We start from the raw sequence: 16,493 nt of genomic DNA, 5'->3' as shown, positions 1-16,493 counted from the left end.
GGCGCCCTGCCCCGCAGCCTGGCATCGCCGCGTGTGCCGACAGCGGCTGCGCTCGGAGGATGCCGGGGCTCTCATCCCTTCAGAGCATCCGTTTATTATTAGTGACGGGGCCCCACGTTTTGGTAGGCGCTACCTGGCTTTCTGTGAAACCCGGAGGGGAAACAAAACCGATTTATGCCCTCACTGCATTTCAAAGCTGCCTGAAAATGCTGGTGCTGCTGGGGGAAACGTGGCCTTTTAATTTTAAATTAGAATTACACTGCCCAGCTCTCTTCCAGCCATGCATACAAATGTTGAGGAAATGGCATTATGTGCTAGGACATCCACGATACAGAAAGCCCCATCTCCTTGTGCTTCAAAGGGACATTGCAAAACAAGAGAGGAACCTGTTGCCCTGGGATCCCGAGGTGAAGCGAATTTCATGGCAGGAAGAGTCAGCTCAACAATCACTCGGCATACTTATAAAAATAAGGACAACTTTTCAGGTCAAAGCATCTTCACATACTCTTTTAATATGGCAAGACTATTGGTAGTGAACCTGGGACACACGATTAAAATCCATTTCATGCTCCGCATTACCCCTCAAGGTGAGCAAGCTTCCCACGGACTAACCGGTGCTCGGCCTGTGCCTTAGGCAGCTTTCTCTTATGCCGGTTGTCTTGGTACTGTCAGGGAGTCTCAAGCAGAAACTAAAACCAGCTCGTCCCTCAAATTCAAGACACCCTGCGGTTCGAGGCACACTAATGCGTTTCTGTTGTCGTTCCAAATCCTCTCAAGCCTAGGTTCAGCGTGCGGAGCTGCTGGAGGGGGAGCACCCAGGGTGCAGCATCAGCAGTGACAGCATCAGCGACAAAAACATCCTCTTTGCTTTGAGGCACAACTACCTTCTGCAAGGGTCCCGCTCGAGGCGGCTCCCCCAGTCAAGGCAGGAGCTGGTAGTGTCCATCGTTCGGTTCTGGATCAGAAGTTATGGTTGTGTACACGACCTCTGATGTCGGGCTGGGCTGTGGCTGTCCAAAGCTGTCTCCGATTCTGGCATAAATGGTTGCCATGTCCCCCGCCGCGGGGCTTTGCATGTGGAACTCCTCCACGCTTGAGACCTAGAGAAGGACAAAGAAAACACCAAAGATGAGAGCCTTCTCCAGAGGCTGTGCTGGGGTCAGGAGGCGGCCAGAGCTACGCAACGAGGCGTTGGCAGAGGCAGGAGCTACGTAAAGCCCCGATGGCTTTACCCACGATAGCCGTGGGGCAACTTTGTTCCCAGCTCCCCCCCCACGGAGGCAGAACTGGCTCAGCCCATCAGGTTCACCCCAGGGTGGCATCTACTTTGCCCAAGGACCTCTCAGACAGGACACACACAGCCTGGAGAGCAGGTGGGAGAGCTCCACGGCACTGGAAACGGGGATGAAAACCTTTGCGGAAGTTTTGTCGTGGTTTTCAGACCCACCCTCGACCTGGGCTATTTTCATGAGAAGAAAAATAATCACAAAACCCTCTTTTCTGCTTGTGTGGAAAGAGCTGTAGGCTGGTAGGATCTGTGAGACGTGTTCTCTGGGGTACTCGAGTACTTCGGGGACACCGGCCACCCCCCCAGAGTCACCTTCCCCAGCACTGCGTGGCGGGCAGAGAAACGACTTGAGCCGTCTCGCTCCGACGTCTCCTTCTTAGGTTTCTTTGCCTCTTTCTCTCTGCTTTATTTATTTCTCAGAGGTAAAACTCTGTGCGAGATGAGCCCCTAGATCACCCACAGGGATCCCTGAAGAAGTGCTTTAGCCCAAGTTCAGGAAGCCGGGAGGGATGATAAGCTGCACGTTTCTCTGCATTTAACCGCTCCGCATTTCCCTTGCTGCTGCTGGCCGGCGCTGTCGCGAGGCTTCTCGGCCACGAAGGTGAGATTTGTGTCGGTTTGGGGTCCGGGAGGGAGGGGAAGCGTGCAGCTGGGAAAAAGGCAGGCGCTTTGCTGACTTCCCTTACTATAAGGAATTAACTTCCCAATTTTGTACCCAGCACCTGATTCGTACAGCTCAGTACGCCTCACTCAAGCCCGCGGTTAGCAGGAGTTACCCAGCTGCTTCCAGACTTGCCCCTGTACCTGCTGCTGTTTAGTGGTTCTCCCCTTCTTCTGCTGAGCTGCACCTAGGAAAAAGAGAGTTTTATTGTCTGGCAGACACACCGACGGTCTGCACCTTCCTCTCTCCCAGCGCTGGAGAACCAGGATTACTCCACTGGCACTTTCACCAGGGCTTGATCTGGATTTTGCCTTTAGGACGGAGATTTCTGTAACCGCTTTCTCCAAGTGCAAGCAAAATCTCCCCCTGGGAAAGAAATGAATTTGTTTCCCGGCAAAGGCGTGCTCAGGGATGAAGGTTTTGAAGACATCGCTGATGGAAGCTGTGGAGATAGGCACCTCGTTGGCTTATTTTAAAGTGGAAACACCCCCGGGTGTTCTCCCCAGCTGGAGTTTCACAGGTAGAACACCAGAACAGTCACGGCCACGCTTAGAGGATGCGTTTCAGAGCCCACGAAATCGTACCTCTTTTACAGACTAGGCATGTTGCAGTATCTTGATTCTGGTCCCAGCACCAAAAGGTGTTGAGTTCTCCCAAAAACCACTGCAACAGACCCATGCCGTGCTTCTGCTTCCTTAAGCCGCATTACGAACTCGAAACGCGTTCAGCGACTCGTATGACTGGAAGGAGGCGGCACGTTTGAGAGGTGCTCTTACGGAAGGAACAATTTTGTTGTGAAGAGCAGAACCCAGGCAACTCCCGAGCCCTCCGCTACCTTTAACACCCAAGAACGTGCCTGGGCGAGCGGGAGGACGCAGCCTGGAAGGGTAAAAAGCAGGAGCAGACCCACTCACCCCGGCGCCATTTGAAGCAGATGAACAGGACGAGCAGGAGGAAGACTGAAGAGAAAATTCCAGACATATAGTAGAGTTCTGGCTTCTGGATGCCTGCTGTTTGAAAGAAAACGGGTGGTGTGTTTTCTGAACAAGTAATTGCGGTAGTTTCACCACATTTTCTAGAGCACTCCTGCCGGTTACAGCACTCTCAGTGGGATCAGAGCGCAGCACGAGGAGCTGGAGAGCAGCACGACGGACACGCAGGTCAAAGGAAATAGCGCGCTGCAAAAAGCCCACTCACATCTACAGCTCGAGTATTAACGAGTTTCCTTTCCTGCGCCGGCTGCCCGCCCGCCCGCCCGCGCTGTGCGCACCCCGAGGGCAGCACGCACCGTGTCGCGGGGGGGTTGCTGTGACTCTGGCGTCGCAGCCCTGGGAGGTGCCGGTGCTCAGCACGGAGCCAGGCAGGGCTCAGGCTCGCAGCCAGCCCCGGGGGTCTGTGATGGGCACCTTCCCCCAAAGCCACGGGGAAGGGCCGAGGCTGGGCAGGAGGGTTCCCTGTCCGCACGGCCGGGAAGACGGCCGACAGCTTCACCCCACGACAGAATTTGTATGTCAGCCCAGCAAATACTCTCAGAGATATTTCTATCCTGGAGAGAGTACGACTCACGTGCACGCCTCACGGCACTGCCAGAGCGGGCAGGAAGGAGCTCGCCAGCCCCAGCACAGAAGGGATGGACGTTCAGGGGCTGCGTACCAGGATTTGCACTGAACCGTGCCAGATACTGCCACGGGGATTATTTCGTGTGCTTTGTATGCCGGGTGGCAGCAGGGCTGCGGAAGGGTCATTGGTAGGAAGAAAGCGTGCTCCGTTTCGTGCCTTGAGAGATGGCAGAGATCAAGCAGAGGGGGCAAAACGCAGGGAGGGAATCGGGAATTTACAGAAGCAGTTCGGGATTCCAAACCCCTGTGTTCACCGTGGGGAGTGATAAACCAGCAAGAGAGAAGCACGGACAGACGGGTGTGAGGCACATCACCAGGACCGCGTGGCAATGAGAATACGCACAGCGGCTCGGGCGGGTCACAGAAGGAGCCCATCCTGCCACGGGGACCGAGGCTGCCACCTTAACTGGCGGCCCTACCATACACGCGTCTTGCACGAACATAAATAGCAACCGTTTGGTATATTTTTTCTTGGCCCACGTGGCCACAGATTTAGCCCCGGGCGCCCCATCTCCCCAGTGAATGCTGGATTTACTCCTGCACAGGACCCAAACTCAGTGCTCGGGTTTCTCAGCCATCTCCCTCCCCTGCAGCCATTCACGCTGGGTAAAGCCATGGATGGCAAAAGGGCGTTTCCGCTGCAGAGACAACCAGCTGCACAGGAAGCCCTTACGCTTTGTTAAAGCTGGCACTGCAGGACAGGATGGGTTTCCTGTCATAAGAAAAAGACCTACAGCACCATAGAAGACATCCCTGGAAATTCTATCTTTGCCACAGCAGCTCGTCCCTTCCAGAGGAGGGACAGACACGCTGCCAGCACCGCTCCCTTCTGCGTGGTGGCCGAGGCAGCACGGGAGATGTCTGTGCTGAGCACACTCACACTTACCCTCACCTGGATTCTCCGGGATCTGACACTGCTCGTGCACGGTCAGGGTGATGTCCCAGGTCTGGTGTGATGATCTGAAGGTGACACTGTAAACCCCGCTGTCTCTGAGCTGCAGGTCCCGCAGCAGCAAGGACCCGTTCTGGGGGAAGAGCTCAGCACGGCCACGGTACGTGTGGTGGGTGAAACATTTTGCAGAGCAATCGCTGGGAACCCCCCCGGCACTCAGGGAGCAGTTCTGCACCGCGCAGGTGATGAGCCTGTCCGAGGAGTTATGGAACGTCCAGAAAATCACCAGTGGGAAGCCAGAGGCACTGCTGAGCGTGTAGGAGACAGGCAGGAGCACGGACTGACCCACGGTGCCATTGACCGAATCCTGCCGGATTTCAACGAGGACCCCCAGGTTCCCCCCTGCAGAGGAGGAGGAGGAGGCGGCAGATCAGCCACAGGCTTCACCCCGCAGCGCGGGAGCAGGGGCCGGCCCCGCTGGCCCTTCCCTCCCGGAGCAGAGCCCCGCACGGGCGGTTGCGGCACAGCTCGCCCCACAGCCCGGCCCCGCGGCTCCACGCACAGAACCCGGTTCTCAGCAGCGTGCAGCAGCCGCCGCACCCCCAGCTTTGGGGGGGGTGGGTTTGGGTTTGGGGGGGGGGGGACGCGAGCTCCGGCAGCGAAGGGCTCTGAGCTGGGCTGCAAACACCCCACGCCCCCCCGCGTTATTCGTTCCGCCGCGCCGTTCCACGGCCGGCTCTGCCCCTCTGGGCATCCCCACGCGAAGCGGCTCTGGGTGCCCCGGCAGGAACGCGGGGGGGGACGACGGACGGACGGCGGTCCCGGGGCCGGCAGCCCGAAAGGCACCGGGCAAGGACCCGCAGCGGCATCGCCCTGCGCAGCACCCCCCGGCCCGGCCGCTCCCCGGCAGCGCGCCCCGGGACCCCCCCGGCCCAGCCCGGACTCACCGAGGAGCAGGAGGAGGGAGCCGAGGCTCCAGCGGCACCGGCCGGAGGACATCTCCTCTGGGTGCTGGGGGCCAGCCCCGACCGCAGCGGAGGGACTGGAGCGGGAGCTCCGGCCAGCCGGTCACCATGCCTCCGGCACCGGGTCGCACGGGCCGGGCTCGGCGCCGAGCATCTCCGGGCTGTCACCTCGGCGGGGGGAGGAAGTTGGTGACTCTGCCCCCGGCCCCGCTTGCGCCACGGGGTTATCTGCGAGCGAGCAAGCCCGGGCTGTCTTCCTGTGCTCCGCGACCGCATCCCCGCGGGCTGCTACAACCGCGGGCGGCGGGACCCGGGGAAAAGGGGGGGGCTCCGGCCGGAGAGCAGCCCGCGGGGTCCCCGGGAGCAGCCGGCTCCGCTGCCTCGCCCTGCCCGCTGCCGGTGCTCAGCACAGCGCCCAGCCGGAGGGGCACGGCCAGGCAGGGCCGCAGGCAGGGCCGCAGGCAGGGCCGCAGGCAGGGCCGGGCAGAGGAGGCTCCGGGGCCGTGTGGAGGAAACGCTTCTCCCCGAGCAGGGCCGTGGGGAAGGGCGGACGCGGCAGCGTTTGTGCCGTGGGCTGCGACAGCTCTGCAAGAGGTGTGTGGGGTCAGCTCCTCTCCCCGGGCACACGAGTGCACGGCCGAGCACGGCTTGCAGCACCGACGGTGCTGAGGGGTGCCCGCTCCTTCCCCCGCGGGCCACGAGCAGCAGACACCCTGCAAAAGCAGCTCTGGCCCCTGGCCACCCCGCGCTGGGGAGCCTTGGCCAACCATCGCCCCGCTTGCCCGGCTGCTGCCACGGCCGAAGGCGACGCTGCAGATGCAGCCTCAGCGTTTGTGGGGAGGCTGCTGCAGGGGAAGAGGCATGTGTGTGAGCGGAGGAGGGGGTACCACACGGGGAGAGGGGTGTTTGGCCGTAGGGAGGGGCACCGTGCTGGAGGGAGGGTATTTGGGTGACAACAAAGCAGTCACTGTCCCCTCACCGGGATGGAGAAGCACCACGAGGGGCTGCTGCCGAGGGGCCCACACCATCGCTGGCACACGGGCACCGTGCTGGGGAGAGCGCTCACATGAGACCCCAACCCTGGTCCTGTGGGGACAGAGGGTGGGGGGCCAGGTGCCCTCCAGCCAGCACCCAGGGGCAGGTCAGGGTGCTGCTGCTGCTGCCTGGGGCCGCGCAGGGCCCGGCGTCCAGCGTGACACCTCCCGTGGAGGAAAGCCGAGCTGGTGACGGGGGGCTGCTGGAAGAGGAGTTTGTACTGGGGCAGCCACAGGCCTCTGTCCCGTCAGCAGCACGTCCCAGGCACATCTGCTCGTGCAAAGCAAGCGGGAGGTACCGCAGCGCAGAGCGCATTCACTTTGCGGAAGGACGGCTGCCGCATTCCCCAGCCCCTGGGGCTACTCCACCAGCAAGGGAAAAACTGGAGGGGGGCGACGCAAGGAAAGCCAGCCTCAGGGAGGGGTTCTGTGCGTTTAACAGGCATTGCTGTAAGGAAAGCCAGCCTCAGGGAGGGGTTCTGTGCGTTTAACAGGCATTGCTGCAAGGAAAGCCAGCCTCAAGGAGGGGTGCCACGCATTTAACAGGCACAGGCATTGCTGTGAGGTGCTGCCCAGAGCCGCGGCACTTCCCTACGGAACCACCTTGGCCGGTCCCACACCTTCACCCTCTTCTCTCGAGCAGCACCCAAAAGCTTCAAGCAGTGGCATCACTGTGGCTGCAGAGCTGCTCCGTGCTGCAGCCGACTCTGCCCGCTCTCGCTCCTGGGGACTGAGCGGGACCCCGTGTTTGATGCCTCCCGGGACTTCGCCTGTGGGCACAAAGCAGAAGTTATCCAAACCTGAAGCTCTGACAGACCCGGGCCGACCCCATCCCTCATCCAAGGGATCTACCGTGTCTCCCCAGCCCCGCTCGCCCCCGGGTCGCGGCCTCGTGATGGGTCTGCTCCTGGGAGCAGAGTCACCAAGGTAAGTCACCTCCGCAGTGTGGAGTTCGGTGCCCCAGCCCCTGCGGAGGGACCGGCTCCATCCCTGGCACTTCTGGCCTTCCCAGGGGAGCCGGCAGCCTGAAGCGCCGTGCGGGGAGAGGGGTGCACTCACCCTGCACCAGCAGAGCTGCAGGAGCAGCAGGATGAAGCAGTAGTAGCCTCCGAAGACATAGCAAGGGACACGAGTGACAGGGCCTGCGGTAGGAGAGATGGCGAGCTGTTGGGCACGCTTTGCTGCGGAGCTGGCTTAGCGTCCAACGCCCGAGGCCGACGGGGTCAGCCGGATGTCAGCAGCTGCCTGCACCGCTGCCGGATGAGGAGATGAATCCTGCGCTGAGACCCAGACGTGCTCCCCGTGTTCCTCTCCGCTGCCTGTCTCCTGGCTCTTACCTTCCCCAGGCGCCCACAGGACATGGCTGCAGGGGTACAGCGCCGTGCCCAAGCTTCCTCCCGTCCCCTGCAGAGCAGCTGAGGGCCCTCAGCGCCGCCCAGGCGAGGCGTGCCGTGCCCTTTCCCAGCACAGCATGGAGCACACACACCTTCCCAGGAGGTGTCCAGCAGGGAACCATCCCTCTCTGCCTGCCTTGGCGGGGTCCTGGTCCTGCTCCTGCTGGAGGAGCGAGCTGTGCTGCTTGCCCTGCACACCTGGGAGCGCCGATGCTGCACAACGCTTCCCATCACCCCTGATTTTCGGGGGAACAGCAGGGAGGACCCCACCCTGGTCCATCCCCTCGAACAAAGCTCCTGATGCTCCCCTGGTGACTGCACCGCTCGCAGCCTTGGCTGTCAAAGATGACTTCTTACGAGATGAGGTACGGCAATAGGAACCGCCCCCCCCCCGACAGGTCTCCTCTTGACGGTGATGAGGGTGCTGAGACAGGGGCATGGGCAGAGACGGAGGACAGGATGGCAGGGCTGGTCCTTACCCCGGGCTCCTCGCCCACCGCCAAAGCCAGGTTGTGGGAGCCGTCGGGCTCGGGAACAGGGTTTGACCTTACACTTACCCTCACCTGGATTCTCCGGGATCCAACACTGCTCGTGCACGGTCAGGGTGATGTCCCAGGTCTGGTGTGATGATCTGAAGGTGACACGGTAAACCCCGCTGTCTCTGAGCTGCAGGTCCCGCAGCAGCAAGGACCCGTTCTGGGGGAAGAGCTCAGCACGGCCACGGTACGTGTGGTGGGCGAAACATTTTGCAGAGCAATCGCTGGGAACCCCCCCGGCACTCAGGGAGCAGTTCTGCACTGCGCAGGAGATGAGCCTGTCCGAGGAGTTATGGAACATCCAGAAAATCACCAGTGGGAAGCCAGAGGCACTGCTGAGCGTGTAGGAGACGGGCAGGAGCACGGACTGACCCACGGTGCCATTGACCGAATCCTGCCGGATTTCAACGAGGACCCCCAGGTTTCCCCCTGCATAGGAGGAGGAGGAGGCGGCAGATCAGCCACAGGCTTCACCCCGCAGCGCGGGAGCAGGGGCCGGCCCCGCTGGCCCTTCCCTCCCGGAGCAGAGCCCCGCACGGGCGGTTGCGGCACAGCTCGCCCCACAGCCCGGCCCCGCGGCTCCACGCACAGAACCCGGTTCTCAGCAGCGTGCAGCAGCCGCCGCACCCCCAGCTTTGGGGGGGGTGGGTTTGGGTTTGGGGGGGGGGACGCGAGCTCCGGCAGCGAAGGGATCTGCCTTCCCGGGATCTGCGTGGGCTGAGGACACCGGCCGTGCAGCCCGAGAGGTTCGTTCTTCCCTTCCAGGAGCGGGTACGTGCAGGGGCTGGGCCGGGTGTTGCAATGCCCTCCCAGGGTTCAGTTTGGGAGTTCCAACCCTTTTCGTGTTTCTGTTATCATCACACAGATGAAAGCAGAAGAGATGTTCTGAAGTTGGAGCCACCCTCCCGTTACCACCCTTCGTGGCTGTCCAGGGATTACCAGTGGTAAATACCCCAGCGCCGCTGGAGCGGTGAAGAGGAGCCCAGTGAACGGCCGGGCTGGCTCCAGCTGCGCCACTGCTCTCCCGGGGGCGGCTTCGGCAGACGCTTTGCAGTGATTCTACGTACCGTGTTGTGATGGCCCAGTCCCCCCCACTCCAATTCCTCACCTTGTGTCATTCAGGAGAGCGCTTCATGGTCACCCCCGGCTGCTTCCCCTTATCTCACCAGCTCAGCGTTATCCCCGTCCCGGCTTCGCCATCCCCCACATCGCCTTCCCCATCTCAGACTTACCGAGGAGCAGCAGGATGGAGCAGAGGGTGCAGCATCCCTGCAGGGAGCTCATGTCTCACCTCGCGGCGAAGGCACAATCGTGAGAAACTGAGCACCGGTGCTGACCTCAAGATCTGCGTGAAGATACGTCTCAGGTGGGAGGCCAGCAGCTCTGGGCTGTTGGCTTTTAACCGCTTGAGACAGCCCTGGTGAGGTTTGGCCACACGTCCGTGCCCCTGCGATCTCTCTTCAGCTCAAGAGGCTGATACCCCCTGTCACGACACACGAGGTGCTGTCACGACACACACAAGGACTAGGGCGGTGGGGGGCAGCTGGCCCAGGGCTGCGGGAGGGGGTGCACTGGTGAGGGTACATCAGGGGTCTCCAGCGGGAAGGCTGGAGGGTTGGTCTCAAAGCAGGAGTGTGAACAGGATGGGGGGCAGCGACACGTCAGGAGGAGGATGAAGGAGCTGCGGAGGATAGCGATGGTCAGGGAAAGAGCAGCGCTTTCTGAAGGACAAAGAGTCTATAAAGACTTGGGAACAAAGGAAAATTTGAGATAACGCCATTTTACTCAATGCTTTTGCCTCTTTCCCCAAGGCTGCTCTCCCGCCCGAGACAGCCTGCCCCCCAGGCACGGGACACCCGTCCCGTCCCCTCCAGCTGCACTCTCCCCTTTCGCTGCCCGAGCTTGGGGTCGGCCGGGGCTCCGGCTGGGTGCCGCAGTACCTCCAGCTCTCTTCTCTCCCACCCCCAAAACCGAAACCAGAGTCTGCCCCGTTGACGCACAGAAGGAGAAGCAACACGAATGAAGTCTCCAGATGTTATCACTGATTTTTGTAATGAGCTTAGAGCTGGGAAACACCATCTGAATGTGTATGTTTATATAGGGCATTGCTTTCTATGTGAATATAAGTCACCCTTAATTGCTTTTCACCCCAGTCCTCTCAGTTTTGCACATTTTGGGGTTTTTTTCTCTGCAAATCCGTGAAGGCGACAGTCAAATTGCGTTTTGTTTCCTGCCATGATTTTAAAGAGGATTTGTCCTCTAAGGTCTAGCGAAGTGGCTCTCACCTTCACGGATTTGCACCCAGCTTGGATCACCACTAAACCATTAGCTTAAACGTCCGCAGAGAACGAACCCAGGAGAGATGCAGGCACAAAAAAAGGTGTTTGCGTACCCCGCATTAGATCAAGGTTTGAGCTAGAACTCTGGCTTTACATCTAAACACTCAAAAACGTATTCTCGGCAGCCAACTCAGCCTTATCCCAGCGGTCAGAAAAGTATTACCCAACTCACCCAACTGTCCCTGCGTCAGAGTGATTTCTTGTTCTTACAGCACATCCTCACAGGCCTGATCCTCTTTCGTATGCTGTAGCTCTGAAAGTTGTGGTGTTGGTGGTTTGGGGTTTGTTTTTTTTTAATATTAAAACAAGCGAAGTATTTGATGGTTACAGCAAGCGCTCCACGCGGATACTCCCCCTCTCGGCGCCAGAGGAGAAGGCTTAGGCAGCGTCTCTGACGCCTGTTGAAGCTTCAGAACTTGCCTTTACCGAAGGTGGATTTTGCCTCAAAGTTTTCTTGGAGATCTCCTTAGCTGCAGAAGCACGAAGCTTTGTGACTATAAGGGCTCCAGTTCACCAACGAGTGCAGCCCAAGGAGCTTTGAGGGATGAAGCGAGGGACCGGTGGAAGCTTTGCAGGGGTCTCTCCCTCCCTCCCTGAGCTGAAGTGTCCCCTCACTTTTCAAAGGCCCCTCAACCTCACGGGGTGCATCACAAAATTCAGGTTTGTTTTGCAAAAGCCTTGTGACCCCCAATCCTGAGCGCAGCACTCAGCACCCATCACCTCCAGCCTGCGTTGGCCTGAGGGACACAGCGGTCATCCCACAGAAGCCCTCACATGCTTCAAAAAGCCTTCCTCTGCTCGAGTGGCTCCTCTTTGCCGTGGGGTGGGAGCTCTGTGGGCCAGCTTTGGGGAGAACAGCTGGGATTTAAAGAAATTCTTTCCTGTTAGAGTGGTGAGGCCCTGGCACAGGTTGCCCAGAGAGGTTGTGGAGGCCCCATCCCTGGAAGTGTTTAAGGCCAGGCTGGATGAGGCTTTGGGCAACGTGGACTAGTGGAGGGTGTCCCTGCCCATGGTGGGGGGGTTGGAACTACATGATCTTTGAGGTCCCTTCCAACCCAAACCATTCTATGATTCTATGATTTCGGGGCAGATCTCAGCTCTCTGCAGCTGGCCACAGCCACCAACGTTCACCTCCAAAGTCCTTCAGAAACGGAGTTTGCACCTGCAGCAGATGAACTCATCCTCACCCCCGTCACCTACAGGAGCCCCCCAAGAGGCAGAAGATCCCTTCCGTGGTGCTTTTCTGGAAGTGACGTAGAAACATCCTGCCTGCCCTTCACAGCTTTGTAGCCACCTCTAAAAAATAAAGTTACGATGCCATAGGTGTTCTCTTTGGAGGCTTCTTTGGCTTCCAGAGCCGCGTGCACACTCGGGAATCGGCGCAGCCCAACACCTCTAAGCATCCATTGCAGAAATACATTACAGCGTCCGCTTCCACGCGACCTGCCCACGTGTCGCGGCAGCACCTCTGCTTCCGTCTGGGGGCTCCCATCCACGCACAGAGTCACGCAGAGGCTATCGTAGAGCCGTGAGCGACGCTGGGGCAGGAGGCGAGAACGCCAGGGCTGCAGAACGGGCTCAGCGGTGCAAGAGTAGCGTTACCCGTCTGAAGCGTGGGAAACCTCCACCGCGCGCTAGGATGGGAACACGCAGAGCGCCAGCAGCGGGACAAGGCGAATCGGCGGATGAAGAACACGTGAATTACAGTTTCTCCGTAAAGGAGAACTGCAGCATTACACTGGCTGGAGAAGAACTTCTCCCTTTTTCAGCCCGTTTACAGCTACAAATATGAAATATATACAGTTTGTCTCCACCAGCACGTAACAGGCAAACCGCGTGGGAGTTGTCTTCTCTCTCTGAGGTGTCCTGAAATTGCTCATATTTTTTTTTTTTTGTGGTGGCGAGGAAGCAAGGACCCACTGAAATGGCTTTACAGACCGCAGGTGTCATCGCCACGGGAAGTGACACATCCAGCCGTCAAGGGATGCCAAGAAAACAGTAGCAGCGTTTCAGTCCCAACAGCCCGTTTTCACAGCAGAAGGGCCGTGTGTCCAGCATCACGTGCCCCCAGGTGATGCCTCTGGTGGAGAAATCCCATAGATGGGTCTTTCCCAGGTTATTTTGGGATTGCTGGAAGATTCCTTCCTCCTCCGGTCAGGAGGAGCCTCCAGCCCTGCGCGCACACACACACACACCAGCCAGCACCTCCAGACTTGTGCTTTGGGGGGAAAAAGGAGAAAAAAAGCAAAAAAAACCCCCCACTGCTTTACTCAGGTTGATGGCTTCCTGAGAGCAGCATTTTATGGATGAATTTATCTTCTAAGGTCAGGTCTCAAAAAGGGCAGAGCAAAGCAGGACTTGCCGTCCCCCTGGCAGCACACGGGTCTCTGCGCCCACACACCTATTGCCACAATTTCCTCTTTGAGAGGGTTAAAGCATCTAAATCAAAACCCTTAGAGAGTTACAAGCATAAAGATATTGAAGCCTAAACTAAGCATAGCTGAGAAATACTCAAGCTAAAGAAAAGAATGACTATTCCACCATGATCACTTGATATTTCAATACAAAGAAATCAGCTCATAATCACCAGCAGTAGCAGCAGCTGCCAGGTAACCATCATCCACATCACCCCAGGCCACAGCATGTTCTCATCGCTTCCTATACATCTACTGAAAGGTTACACCCACAGAGAAATTATTTGTATTCATTAGCATCCAACAGCCACGTTAGCCTGCATGACAAACACATCCCCCTTTCTGATGAGCAACACTTAGATGATTTCTTCAGCACCAATCCCCCAAGTATGTGCTGGGGCATCTCCAACTCAAGCCAGCATCTCTGCCAGACAGCACGCCAGGCAACACAAACATCACCAAAACCACCCAGCTTTGGGGGAGGACAAGCTGGAAAGAGTAAAGTTCCTTCCCTTTGCATTTAGCCTGGAAACAGCCAGCACACTTGAGATACAACAGTACAATTTTCCTAGGGAGGATCACCTGGCTTTGGGATGCAGCAGTCATCTTCTGCCTTCCTCCTCAAAACTCCTCTGGGATCAGTGGAAAACCTCCCACCCTACCAGATCGCAGCGAGCCCAGCTCGGGACGGGAACAGACACGGAGCCCCAAGACTCACCAACCACTCACTTGATACACAGAAAACCACCACAACCCCCTCTGCTCCTCTTCCCCAGGGGAAGCTTTAAGGCTGATTTCATGGACCACAATTCACAGTGGTGGGTGGAGATTGCCCTTTTATTACCTAACTGCCTCCAAATCCTCTTCACCTGGAGCCACATTAAAGGAAAAGTGTTTGCAATACAGAAAGACACGCAGAACAGCTGCAAATATGTAGAAAGGTCAGAGAAAGGACATGAAAATCTTGTGGAAATCAAGAGTAAACCCAAAAACTGGAGGGAAAAAAGCTTATGTGCATCCTTTATCCAGGTGACTTGCTGCAAAGCCTTGTCAGGGGCTGTCCCTACGCCTGGAATGGTTTCAGGCTGATTTTAGAGAGCTCATCCCGCTGGAGCACGGGAGCTTCTCCAGACGAGCTGAATTACAAGCCCTCAAGGGCTGGGATACATATAATCTTGATTTCAAACTATTTCCCTTCCTTTCCTTCCCCAAGCTTATGCAGGGAATAGTTTTGCCCCTTCTTGCCTGTCACTGAGGATAAAGCGCCTGTCGCCACCGGTGACCCCGGCGTTTCCCACGGATAGCACGTCACCGGGATCCAAACCTCCCAAGGGACGGCTGCTTGCAGACGGAGGGGGAGCGGGGATGCCAGCAGCGGTGGCCATGGCTCCCCCCCTGCTAGGGGGTCTCTGGAGGTGCCAGCACAAACACGCTGCTTGGCAGACGCTTTCCCCTGAAAAATCGCTTTTCTGCATCGCCACTGTGTCAGCAGAAGGGGTTTGATGCAGGAGAAAGGGTTAATGCTCTTTGTCCCGTGTTCACCCGCATTCCTGCTGCTCTGGGTCTTTCACAAGTGTCTTTCCCCCCCACTCCCTCCCCTGTTTTTGACGCTGAAGTCTGACTCAGCAAATGTCAGGAGTGAAACTTCTCACCTTTCACCAGGGCTTATGTACGCGTGTTTAGAAGTGGCCTTAGCTGGTGCTGGACGGGGATTGTGTCTTTAAATGTGCAGTATTTTCTCAGAATGTAACTCTGGCTTCTGGGAATCTTTATTCTCTATTTCCCATCTCTCCTCCTTCGTAGCAGCCCTTCACCTCTTGCTGCCTCTCACAGCTTCTGCTTTCCTCATTTCCAGCGTTTTTAAGCCCAAATTCTTGATCGAAATCTTTTTAGAATTCCCTGCTGGCGTTTCCCCGGGCGATGCTGGGAGCTCTGCAGAGACGGGATTGCTCTGCCCCAGGGCGTCCGGACAGGAGTTTCTAACCACAAAGCTGGTTCTGCCTTCAGCTTTTTTTCAGTAAAATAGTAACACTATCTGCCTGTAAAACATTTCGAGGTTTGACAGTTCTGAGAAACTAACCGGCTTTTGAGCAACAGGTTTTACGGTGAGCCCTAGTGGCTCTTTTTACATAAACCCCCTTTTTTGTCCCTTTTTTGCCTCTCTGGGCTGGAGGGCGGAGGGTGCTCTGCCAGCCCCCTCTCCCCGAGCCCCTTCAGCCCCGCTGCCGCTGTGCCCAGCCCTAAACCCTTTAGAGATGCTCTACGGGATTAATTAACCCCAAGTCAATTGTACATACCTGGTTCATGGGTTGGTGTGAATTAACAGCAGAATAATTAATCAGTTGGAAAATCCTGGTCCGGTGCTATCGTCACCAGGCTCCCATGAGTTTGTAAGGTTTTCCCTTTACTTCATTAAACCTATTGAAGTTATTACAGGGGGACTAGGTGATAATTTGCTCCCCTCCCTCATCTACTATATTTGTGCCCGTTACATTCCCAAGGCCGCAATAGAGTTAATGAACAGTAACGAACTGGAAGTGGGTACTTCCCATTAGCAGCGTAGCAACATCCGTCAACGAACACGTCATTTCTCTGGCTAATGAAGGTCAAACAGAAAAAGGCAAAACCAGAGACGCTGGGTAAAATTACCAGATACCAATTGTTTGGCGTGTGGGAGAGCGAGCGGTCGCAGGTCCCTGTCAACTCGAAATAGAGATGTCTGTGTTGCTGCGGATTATTTCAGAATTTAAGAGTGGGGGGGCGTAAGGAAGGGTTTCCAGGGGCGTTTGTGAGTGTGCGGTTTAGCCGTGCGGTCTGCACGTTACCTGCCAGCCTTCCTGCGCGCCGCTGAGGTTACTCGCAGGGGAATTCACTTGCACCATCTGCCTTTCCTCAAAACTGTGACACTTGCCACGTGTTAATTTGCTTCTGCTTTGTTTTTCTGTAAATTCGTATCGCCTCATTTCCATAGCAGAACTGTGTCTCCTCGATCTGACAGTTCAGGTTTGAACTAAGGGGCTTAATTAAGTTAATTATTAACTTTAGGTAATACAGTTTCAGTTCACTTAGCTGAAGGACCCTATTAAAATAGCTTCTATGTTTTCCAGGAGCCAAAAAGGAAAGAAATGAAGAGTAAAACTAAAAATGTAAAAAATACTTTTTAGCTCAGCTGAAAGAATAATTTAAGAATAATTTTAGTATAGCAAGTGTAAAATTAAACCATATTTCTTTATATAAAAGGCTTTTAATCACTACACATAGATTATAACTGAGGGCAGCACGGATCGAACGGTTTCAAGAACGATACGTACATTCTTTCCCGTTCTTTGTCGCCTCCTGTGAGGAGTGAAA

The 16,493-nt window shown here is 57.0% G+C and overlaps 2 protein-coding genes across 5 annotated transcripts; both read right to left on the bottom strand.

Annotated features, from left to right (window-relative positions):
* Window positions 1-233: 233 nt before the first annotated feature.
* On the bottom strand, window positions 234-5,713 carry LOC142603401 (uncharacterized). Of its 3 annotated transcripts, none has more exons than XM_075763775.1 (5): window positions 5,408-5,713; window positions 4,461-4,862; window positions 2,864-2,959; window positions 2,093-2,136; window positions 234-1,100 (listed from the first exon to the last, which is right to left on the bottom strand). In XM_075763775.1, the coding sequence occupies exons 1-5, from the start codon at window positions 5,457-5,459 to the stop codon at window positions 921-923; spliced, it is 774 nt and encodes a 257-aa protein (XP_075619890.1). In that variant the 5' UTR covers window positions 5,460-5,713; the 3' UTR covers window positions 234-920. The 3 variants fall into 3 exon arrangements, with proteins under 3 accessions (XP_075619890.1, XP_075619888.1, XP_075619887.1); XM_075763773.1 differs by having other exon boundaries at window positions 2,864-2,956; window positions 4,455-4,862; window positions 5,408-5,712; XM_075763772.1 differs by having other exon boundaries at window positions 235-1,100; window positions 4,455-4,862; window positions 5,408-5,712.
* A 1,269-nt stretch (window positions 5,714-6,982) lies between these two features.
* LOC142603400 (uncharacterized) lies at window positions 6,983-16,165 on the bottom strand. 2 transcript variants are annotated; one of them, XR_012837331.1, is made up of 5 exons: window positions 15,968-16,165; window positions 9,622-9,872; window positions 8,417-8,818; window positions 7,519-7,601; window positions 6,983-7,229 (listed from the first exon to the last, which is right to left on the bottom strand). XR_012837331.1 is itself a non-coding variant. In XM_075763767.1 (5 exons), the coding sequence occupies exons 2-5, from the start codon at window positions 9,671-9,673 to the stop codon at window positions 7,128-7,130; spliced, it is 639 nt and encodes a 212-aa protein (XP_075619882.1). In that variant the 5' UTR covers window positions 9,674-9,872; window positions 15,440-15,939; the 3' UTR covers window positions 6,983-7,127. The 2 variants fall into 2 exon arrangements, 1 of the variants encoding a protein (XP_075619882.1); XM_075763767.1 differs by lacking the exon at window positions 15,968-16,165 and adding an exon at window positions 15,440-15,939.
* Between the last annotated feature and the right edge of the window lie 328 nt (window positions 16,166-16,493).

This window comes from Balearica regulorum, chromosome 11, assembly GCF_011004875.1.
Source record: "Balearica regulorum gibbericeps isolate bBalReg1 chromosome 11, bBalReg1.pri, whole genome shotgun sequence".
NCBI classification, from domain to species: domain Eukaryota; kingdom Metazoa; phylum Chordata; class Aves; order Gruiformes; family Gruidae; genus Balearica; species Balearica regulorum.
This window is presented reverse-complemented; position numbering and strand designations above follow the sequence as displayed.